General features: G+C 41.3%; 1 protein-coding gene across 1 annotated transcript; it reads right to left on the reverse strand.

Moving 5' to 3' along the window:
- Window positions 1-1,124: 1,124 nt before the first annotated feature.
- LOC124266395 lies at window positions 1,125-7,289 on the reverse strand. Its single transcript, XM_046701204.1, has 5 exons — window positions 7,272-7,289; window positions 5,132-5,435; window positions 3,910-4,199; window positions 3,130-3,684; window positions 1,125-3,025 (listed from the first exon to the last, which is right to left on the reverse strand). The coding sequence occupies exons 2-5, from the start codon at window positions 5,433-5,435 to the stop codon at window positions 1,556-1,558; spliced, it is 2,619 nt and encodes an 872-aa protein (XP_046557160.1). The 5' UTR covers window positions 7,272-7,289; the 3' UTR covers window positions 1,125-1,555.
- Between the last annotated feature and the right edge of the window lie 3,827 nt (window positions 7,290-11,116).

Consider the following 11,116-nt stretch of genomic DNA (forward strand, 5'->3'; position numbering starts at 1 on the left):
AAAAGTCGTTATAACCAGATTTAAAAGTCGTTATTACGAGTGTTTGGGAAGTTGTTATAACGAGATCTAAAAGTCGTTATAACGAGTATTAAAGTCGTTATTACGAGATTATTTTTCTAATTTTGGTTACGCAAATGTCCCTTTAGGAGCTTCGTATGATACAACTAAAAGAAAGAGAAAACGTATTTGTGGAACACATATTCTTATGTAATTATTACCAACAGTTCAAAATGTATATTTCTGAGTAGGGTTTAAGAATTATACAAGGGAGTTGTTTTATGGAATATGCAAATAATGTAAAAATGTTTTCAGCTGCATTAAATCCCAAAACAATTACCTAAAAATGTCGGAAAGCGGACGTAATATCTCCAAAACCAGTCCGCAAGATCGTCAAAAAACACCCACTTAGTTGGACCCATGAGAGCCGTTATGTAAACAAACGCACGTGCGTGTGTTTGAATCTTTTCCGTTCACGGCATTATTCTTCTTAAAAACTTCACATTAGGGCAACATAAATCTGTTAGCCACGTTCTTTGTGCTGTACGATATATATTTTTCATGATTTTTTAAACAATCACATACTGCCATAAACTATTTAAGTACACGGGATTATTTCAAAGCACCGCATTCATGACGCGCGTTCTGATTGGTTTGTCGTGTTTTCGCATATAACAATGGTGACAAATGGTGACGAATGCTGTTTTATGTCAGACCATAGGAAACACCGGAGGGCCAACATTGTTGTACTGAAGGTGAATGGAATAACAACGTGTTGTGTGTAATCAAGTCGCTTGTTCCTTCATTTTCACGGAAATAAGGATCAGAAGAGTTTCAGCAGTATTTCGAATTATCGTGTACCATTGAAGATCCGGGTTAGAACTGGTCTTCAGCAACCTATGCTTCTCGTAAGAGGCGACTAACGGGATCAGGTGGTCAGGCTCGCTGACCTGGTTGACACATGTCATCGTATCCCAACTGCGTAGACAGATGCTCATGATGTTGATCACTGGATTGTCTGGTCCAGACAGACCGCCGCCATACAGCTGGAATATTGCTGAGTGTGGCGTTAAGCAATGAAGAAACAAAACCAAGTAAAATTATCGTGTGTTAAGAACATCTGTATTTTGACGCTATCTGTTTTAGCATGAATAATTCACTGGTACCTTCAGACGTCATCAAACATATTATTTGGTGTTTCTTAACTTTATGTCACCTCCATTTCTTTACTTTTTGTAATAAAAATGTGATGTTCATGGGTACAGTTAACTGGATCTTTTCAACAAAAAAAAGACACAACACTGAACTCAGGAACTCATGCATTCAACCACTGGTTTCCTTGTTCTAGACTCTCATATTACCTGTTTTGGTAAACGTGACAATGCGCACCTTTCTCTTACTCTTCAAAGTCTTGGTAAACTCCAGCATTTGAACCATCTATCGTGGATCCTACTATTTAGTCTTGGTACAATAAAGTGCCTTCACGTTCAGGTACACTTGAACAAACTGTGCAACTTCAAAGACGTAAACCATGGACATGTATCTGCCACTTTAAAGTTCAGGTAAACTTGAACACTTTGATCCTGTTCTGCCACTGGGTGACATACAGAAATGCACCATGAAGGTACAGACCGACTGGTTTACGTATGTCATCCTTAAATGTTAATACATCTCTGACATATTCCCCCTTCTCCGTTAATAGCACTATCTTGTCAGCCTCAGCGTCTGCCACCAAGACGTGCCCCGAGTCACTGGTCACTATGCCTCTGTTCTCCTTGAATGCCTGTTCCTTTGAGGAATATGTGAAGTCCACTTCTCCCGTGGCCGCGAAGCATATCACAGTTTTTGTTTGACGATCCGATACTATGAAACCTTGTTTTGGAGTTGAACAGATAAAGTTCGGACATTTTACAGAACTGTTAGATATTGTTCTGATTACCTTACCAGACAAAGCGAGTATATCTATACACGAATCGGAAGTGTTGCCCGCAACAAACATGGATTCCTCCAACACTGCTAGACCATAGTAACTTTTGTGTGTTCTTATGACTGAATGAAGTTGTAACTCAGGGTCAACGTTGGCTAAAACGATCTGCCTCGCTCTTGGAACGGTGACCGCCACCATATCGTTGGACATCTTTGCCACGGCCCAAGGAAGCTTTGAGATCCTCAAAGTATTTTCGCATTTTTTCTTGCTTGTGCGATATATACATTTTACTGCGCTTTCCATTGCATTGGTAACTGCATATACAAAACCGTGCTCCAAAGAAAGTACAACAATGTCCAAGCTATTCACAGTATGTATGGTATCATGATACACAGGCAAAGAATCCGAATCAAATTTATAGGCCCTCTCTGTTTCAGATCGTTGACATTCTTGTAAATTTCCAGATACATCTTCAACATCTAACCTCACCGTTTCTTGGGTATCAGTTTTTGTATCCTCTGGCAAATCTTCATCTGATTCTTCATGACCCTCTCCTTTCTCTTTGTCCACTTTCAACATTAGCACCGACTGTGTAAAGGATTCCTCCAAAACGGAGTCATTATCATGTGGAAGCAAAATCTTTGATTTAAAACTATCAGATTCTTGCCCCTCTAGCCCTTGGTTTTCAGTTCGTTCTGAAACTGTCACAGGGCTGAAATCCCTCTTCAATTCGAGTTGCGATACTTGTTCAAAGTTTGTCGGAGAGGGATCGCCATTCCATGTCAACTGATTTCGATGGCCTGATGAGCAGCTACGCTCTGTTTCAGGGTACAGGGAATAGTCAGTTCCAGTGTGAAGTTTCGTTGTTAAATTTGGAGCTGACTGATACACTGTCTCTGATTTTAGTGATAATGTTTCTGTAAATATGGTCCCAGGTGTCACCACATCACCTTCTTCCTGTTTGTCAAACATGCCTCCAGGGTGCGATCCAACTTCCAAAGACTCCTCGCCATCTGGACGAGCTTTCACAGTAGTATGGGAGCCGTTGTTCAGCTGTGGAGCCGAGTTGTGCCTTTTTCTCGATTCCTGTAGCTTTGGGCTCTTGGAACGTGTATACATTATGGCCATGTGTGGGCTATTCGGCTCGTCCGCGCTCATAAACCAGACCAATTCACATCTCGCGTATTTCTCCATATCTGTATCACCTTCGTCATTGTTCGTCCTCGGACCTTCATATTATGTAAATCTGCAGCAGGTCCTTTTCGGAAGTTAGGTTTGGAATCTGTTTCGATCTGTTCATCTATGTCCAACTGTAGTCCCTGTCTGTCAGACTCAAGTTCCTGTTCAGTCTGCAGTTTTCCATCTATATCATCCGATTCGTCTACAGCATCAGTACAACCTAGGCCATCTTTACCTTCCATGTCTTTGGTTATAGCCGACGTTACGCTTCCTGTATTGTCAGGCCCTGAGCAAAGAAACAGTGACTCATTCAGAACAATTCTAATATTTTCCAACTCTGCTTTAACATTGACCGCCAAGCCCGGTTCAGCTTCAGTTATGGCATAATCTTCTACCGATGTAGCAAGGATCTCCCCGGATAGACAGGCCTGGTACACCTCATATAAGTCCATGGTGCCCTCAGACTCCAGGGTTCTCTGGATGAACTCCACCTGTTGTTTATGCATCCTTTCTTCGCTCTCCCCTGTCTTGATGAGATCTTGTAGCGTCTCCCTCTGTTCCTTCGTCCGTTTGTCGAGGCCCTGCATCATAACATCCTCTTTTCTCTCTGATCAGTTCCCTCGTTAACTGACAGTAGGAAGTGATTTCAGCCTGCAAGCCAGTTATGCCCTGTTGCATCTGGGTGTAGATATCCCTGTTGGCGCTTACTTTCGAATGGATATTCAGGATTTTTAGCAGATAGAATCTGCGAGTTTTCCCTGCAAGGTGTTTCTCATTTCCGGAATCATAGACTGAAGAGTGACAACAGATTCACACTTCCTGTGGTACAGAATACAGCAGACCGGACATACTGTCTTTGTGCAATCCTTGCAGTGAAATTCCATGGCTCTGTTTGAATGTTCCTCGCACTTGTTCCTCGTGTTCCTGGCATTGATCGTGGTTCCTTCAACAACATCAGTAACTGTGTGATCACGTGACATGGGCAAACTCCTGTGGATTCTGTGACATGTTATGCACAGGTAGATCTCACACATACCGCACCAAACACTACCTTGAGTGCAGTTTCCATTCTCACTGCAGGTGTAGCAGCTCATTTCTGAAACATAGACTGAAAATGACCAGGGACATAAAGATAATATGTTATTTAGGGGTAAGCATCAAATTTTGATTGTTTGTAATTAGTATTACAGAGTGCTTGAAAAAGTAGTGAAAATATAGGAATATGGAATTTAACTTAGTCAATTCAGGATCGCTTGTTTTGTCGATTATTATTTGAATAATATCTCTGTTCCAAGATATACCCGCCCATTCATAAGTGACGTCATCGCCTTTAAACACACTTATCTTTAGTTTGGTCATGACAGTAAATTCTTTTAGCGTCCTGTCATTTGAATCGACCTTGAAACAAAGCTATGCTAACGAATCGTCCAAATATTAAGCTCATAATAATGCCCATATAATGCACTGGATAATCAGATGCGGGTTGGAATTGGTCTTCATCAACCCATGCTTATAGTAAGAGGCGACTAACGGGATCTGGTGGTCAGGCTCGGTAACTTGGTTGACGCATGTCATCGTGTCCCAACTGCGTAGTTTGAAGCTCATGATGTCAATCATTGTACTGCCTGCTGTTGATCACTGAATTGCCTGCTCCAGACTCGAGTATTTACAGACCGCCGCCATGTAGCTGGAATATTGCCGAGTGCGGCGTAAAACAACACAGAAACAAACAAACATTGGATAATCAAAAATGGTGGGCAACACGTGAGAAGTGAGATGGGCATTCACTGATGCCGGAAGTCAAGGTTCGATTCTGTACATTCAAATTGAGAGAATGGGTGAAACTCATTGTGGTTTTCCCTTTATTGTGCTCCGTCATTTCTAAAATATTGGTGAACGCAGCAAGAAACTATGTAAACCCTCACAAAACAAGCAAAAAATGGCAAAATGTCGATTTCCCTAGGATTCCATAAGAAACCAAATCAAGATAACTAGAACTGGCTGATGAATGAATCTGCTGAAACGTACCTGCTGGCACACCCTTGCTGTCAGACACTACAGGAAGACAGTCAGCAGGTGGCTTCATGTGACTGGTTGCAAACTGCTCCACCCATTCCTCCGTTGGTCGGGCGGGGTCGGGAACTATAGAAGCCTGACGACAGTGGGGACAGGAGAATGTCTTGGACTGTATGACATCCTGTCTTGACTGTAAGTACTGGGTGAGACATGTCCTACAGAAGGTGTGGTCACACTTCAGTGTGCAGGGGTCTGTACATACCTTCCCGCACGTCGAACACCACGTGTAGTCGGGGTGTTCTGATTCGGTGCTCATCTGTATCACAATAACATCACACTGATAATAAATGTGTGTACTGCTACTGCTACTACTACTACTACTACTACTACTACTACTACTACTACTACTACTGCTGCTGCTGCTGCTGCTGCTGATGCTACTAAGACTACAACTACTACTAATAATAAGGGAATTTATAATGCGCTGAATTCCGCACTACACTCAAAGTGCTACAGGCTATTATTATTACCCCTGATAACTCAAGCTGCCTGTGTGGCGCTAGACTATTACTAGTCACGTGACTTATCCCACCGGGTACCCATTTTCTGCTGGGAGAACAGGGGCAATTTGTATCACATGTGAGTCGATGTGGGGCAGGACTGAAGTCCTAGAAACTCAGGAGTCAAGCTGCCAAACACGGTCACCCATCCAAGGACTCTCCGCGCTGAACGTTGCTTAACTTAAACTGATTTGTGACCTGAGCTCTTACTACTACTGAGTACTACTACCGCTATAAGTACTATTACTACTACTACAACCTCTACTACTGCTACTACTTCTGCTGCTACTACAACTACTACTACAACAACTACTACTGCTACTGTTACCACCACTACCACCACTACTACAACTACTACTACTACTACTACAACTACTACTACTACAACTACTACTACTACTACTACTACTACTACTACTACTACAACTACAACTACTACTACTGTTAAATCAGTTTGTAAAGCGTCGTAACTCCGTCGTCATCCCAGGAAGGGTAATATACTATGCTCCAAGCGCACACAGACACACAACAACAGATGCCCCATTATTAATAGACTAGGTTGAAGTTATCACCTAAACATGTCGTATGTAGAAAACGTCTATGAGAAAAATCAGTTACCATAACAGATTCCATAGGGCCTAAAAAGCAATAGCGGTGAACATATGGAAGGATTACTGCATGTCAGTAAAGGCACCGGGTGTCTGGGATATATTGTTGTTACAATCAATATTAGATCGATGTGAAAGCCTTTGCTAACTTCAGTCTTTATATACAATGTATCCATTAGGTGCTTTACTCTCTGAGTCTGGTTTCTAATCCCAGTTGTGACTTCAAAAGGTTTTTGCTTCACTAAGAAAGTGTAATACCTAGTAATACAAACATGACCTATTTCACTTTTGATCGCAGATTGACTATTCAATTTGTCCAAATAAGTAGTGTTTTTTCATCATGTGTTTCAGGTTAAATGTAGACTGTCATTTGATATTGAACAAACGGGGATATCAAAAGCGACCTATTTTTCTCAGAAAACATTCCTAAAGAAATTATCAATACACTCGGGGAGGTCAAAGTCCACTTTTATGGGCAATCTTAACGGTGGGACGGCTTAGTCAGTTGGCCTGAAATACCTAGGTGCAGCTAATAATATGTGTAACAGTGAGCAGTATGACATCTAACAAGGGAGCAGGTGCTCGTTAGGAACAATGGCATTTTGGATACAGAAATAACACTTCCCACACTATCTTTGCATCTTTGTGTCGCTTTCTTTCTTTCTCGCCCTCTCTCTCTCTGTGTCTTTCTCCCTCTTCCACCCTATCTTGGTATCTATGTGTCTCTCTCTCTGTCTTTCTCTCTTGTCCCTCTTCCACTCTATCATGTCTCTCTCACTCTCTACTTTCTCTTCATCTGTTCCTTCTCTCCTCTTCCCTCTGCCCTCTTCTGATCATTCTCTCTCCTTTCTCCTTTCAATCCCCCTCTTCCCCACCCCCCTCTCCCAGATGCACACACATATAAACATACACACAGAAAACACCCCACGCCGTCCAACTTCTCACACATGCACACACCTGCACGCAGCACACACAGCTTCCTACCTTAAGTCTCCATGGAGTCGTCACTCACTGCGTATGGGCGTACCACGTGACATACGTACTTGACCGTTATCTTACGTATCACGTGGTATAATCTACGAGGCGTGTCAGGGACATCGATGAAGCAGACCGGTCAGCGTGTAATCACACACCACCTATCACTACAGTGGACCCACTACAGTTATGTCTGCGGTTAGATTAAAATACCCTTCAGCTTGCTATAGTAAGTATTTCGCCTGGAATAACGTATCATCAAAGTACATATTAATTTCACTAGTCTTTCAGACCACCCGTCGTGTAGTGCAACCAGTACCTTGCTGCGAACACAAAAGTATTATCTCAGTGTTGCATATGTACCAACCGTGACATGATTACTCAAATAGCACTACTATACCATTCCCTATTCTCTGTCTGTTGTATGTCTGTCTGTCTGTCTGTCTCTTTCCTCTCTCCAATGTGTCAGTGCTGCATATGTACCGATCGTGACACGATTACGACATACTGCTGTTCAAAGTTCAAGCAATGTCAGTGGCACACACTATTCATCTGGGGCGGTGGGGTAGCCTAGTGGTTAAAGCGTTTGCTCGTAGACCCGGGTTCGATTCCCCACATGGGTAAAACGTGTGAAGCCCATTCCTGGTGGCCCCTGCCGTGATATTGCTGGAATATTGCTAAAAGCGGCGTAAAACCATACTCACTCACTCACACTATTCATCTGAGGCCATATTCTCCATACTAGACATGCGAGTCCATATTGCAGGTGTAACGGGAGTACTGAATACATAATGTCATTTAGAAAATGGTCAAATGTAACATACGTTATATTTGGGATTACTCTTCCTTAGTAAAGAACAGATTCTGGTACTTTTGTTAGGTTGAGTCTCATCCTGGATTCGAACCCACACTCTCAAAGTAAGGCACTTAATCACCACCACACAAAATCAGCCGTCTAACCAACTGCGGCTTCCACCATTCAATTCCTAATCCTGCGGGTTCGAATCCCGATTGTAGAATCTGTACTTTATTTAGGAAGTGTAACCCCAAATATCACGGATGTAACAGGAGTAGGCTTGGTAAAAACTGAACAAAAATGATTATATATTTTTATTTGATATCTAAGATTCCTGACATATTACTGATCCCTAACTTATTTTGATCAGTTTATCGTGTTACAAATGTTCTCCAGATGTTGATTACAATATCTTTACGTAGTGTAGAATATTTTATCGCGGTTTGGAAGCAGTATTCATACTGTATGTTTTCACGTATTCCAGCCTACAAAGCATAAAGGGTGAAAATTGTGAATATGAAAATGTGAACTGTGGGGCTTTGGCTTATAATTAGCCCAGTTGTTAAGGCGTTCGCCGAAGTTCAATTATCCACATGGGTATAATGTGTGAGCCCATCTTCTGGTGTCCATAACCGTGATTTTGCTGAAATATTGTTAAAGGCGGCGTACAATCATACCCATTCATCCCCTGTTGATCTATATAAGCATAACTGTTTGGAGATGAAGACTACGAGATTACTTGTATACGCCGTCAATGATAGTGAGGTATATAATAGCTTCCTTGTAGTAACAGTAATAAGCTACCGGGCAAAAGAAAGTTATCACTCTTAAAGTAATTGTAGAAAAAACAAAAACGCCTACACAATGTAATACCAAGCAGACATTGGCCAAAACGCAACATGGTCCCGATAACGACCCAGCTGTCAAAAAAACTTCGTACGAATCCTGCATTTTTCAAAAAGTGAAAATCGTAATTGTGGGACATTGGTCCGAATGCACGCGCATGATTGTGGCATAAATACCGATGTTGGACAGAGCAAGGATGCAGTAACCAACAAACCAACACGAATATGCCAAGACTTACGCAAGCGCAACGAGACAGGGCGATAGCTTTGACAATTAGGGGGCTTCAAAACATGAGCAGGCAAGAACTGCAGCCAGGCGATCATCAGCAAATTCGTAAATCGCTACCATGTACAGGACAGGCCCAAGACCGCCCAAGATCGGGAAGACCAATACTGAGAGCGAGTGAATGAATCCTCTCAGATACCGCTTTAGCAATATCACGACGGGGGAAACCAGAACTTGGCTTGATTGTATGGACGTTGGGAATCGAATCCGGGTCTTTGGTGTGACGAGCAAACTCGGTAACCAACTACATAGTCACTCACTCTAAGCATGAACAAGCGAAGGTCAAATGTTAGTAATCAGTTAAGATCTGAAGAGCTACCACAGCAGTGTAATTACTGTACTGTGCTGTACAGTGCTGTTACGGGTTGATAACGTAACGATTATCTTAAATGAGAGTCAACAGATGGGACTTCAATCTATCAGAGAGTCTAGCCTTTACAAACAGAATGTATTGATCTATTTGTAATTCGCCATACAACATCATGGCGCATTGTTTTTTTTCAGTGATGTTATTTTCGCTCATTCTAAGTCTAATACAAATGAGCTTTTTGAGGAGCATTGATTAATTAAGGTGACAAGGGTAACCCAAGTTAATGCCCCAGAATGAATGAATGAATGAATGAATGAATGAATGAATGAAATTAATTGAGGAGCATTGATTACTTTAACATAAAACGGTGACTAGGGTAACCCTAGCTAGTGCCCCATAATGAATGAATGAATGAACGAATGAATGAATGACAGCTCTTGACATTATGTATTCCATGTGGATTTTGTAGATATATATTTGTCAATACGACATCTTGATTTCCTTGACTAATTGTCCCAGTATCCCAGTCGCTGAAGGGCGGATTCCGTTGTGCAGAGTTGTGTCCCCTGGCCGTGCCTAACTTGACCTGAATATGTTTACGACCAACCCGTATAACGTTTTAAAGACATACACCACACCCTCCCATATCACTCTGAATGAAATGATGCCAAAGCCTACTTACACACTAAAACACATGGCGAGCTTCCAACGTGGCCACAGTTCCCTGGCAATCTAAACACCTAATGAATTGTGGTACATTCAACTAGCTGCTTTAAGTGGTAGGATTGTAAAACAAACCCTTCGAAAATCATACTTGTATGGCTGTCTCAATTAAACATATAGTACTACCAAAACAGAACATATTTTTTTAGAACAGAGCTTCATCACGCACAGGCTGGTATACTCGGCATAATAGGGATAGTTTACATTGAAGATTGTACTGTAACAGTTTTCATAATTGTATTATAGAATGTACATAGATTTTATAAAAACTCATTTGTTAACAGTTGACTCATTCTTACAATTATAACACAATAGGTTTTCAATATAATGGTTTGGGATATGTGTCTTCAAGACAACCACAAATCAAGTTCACAATAAAAACCCAAACATGTTTTAAATAAAAGACAGGTTTAAACAAAGAATCAGCTATAAGGGATGCACGTGGTAATGCAGGCTGTCTTTCATTTGATATCATAATAAAAAGACCTACAACAGTAAAGGCACGTTTCTTGATTTTGAAAGTTTAATCAATAATCTTCCTGCGGAATGGAGAGGGAAAGTAAACAAATAACAACATATTATTCTACAACCTAAGCTTATCCAAATCTTTAATGGATTTGCTCGCTGAATCTAAAGGACGGAGAATTTGCTATGACAACCTTGACAAAACACTGATCCACCTCATTTGTGTCTAAAATGGAACAATGAGTTTAATACTGTTATATAATTGGAAACTTACACAAACAAGAACTTGTATTAAAGACAGTAAAGTGTGTAATTTTCATTTTATGAACCATATGTTCGCAACTGCCCTGGCAACAGAGAGACGTTTAAAGATTTTCTGACAACTAAAAAGCCCGAGGCCCGACTGTTGACAATGAAACAATAGTCGTT

Source organism: Haliotis rubra, unplaced genomic scaffold (genome assembly GCF_003918875.1).
Source record: "Haliotis rubra isolate DU_JTF1 unplaced genomic scaffold, ASM391887v1 Scf1252, whole genome shotgun sequence".
NCBI lineage: Eukaryota > Metazoa > Mollusca > Gastropoda > Lepetellida > Haliotidae > Haliotis > Haliotis rubra.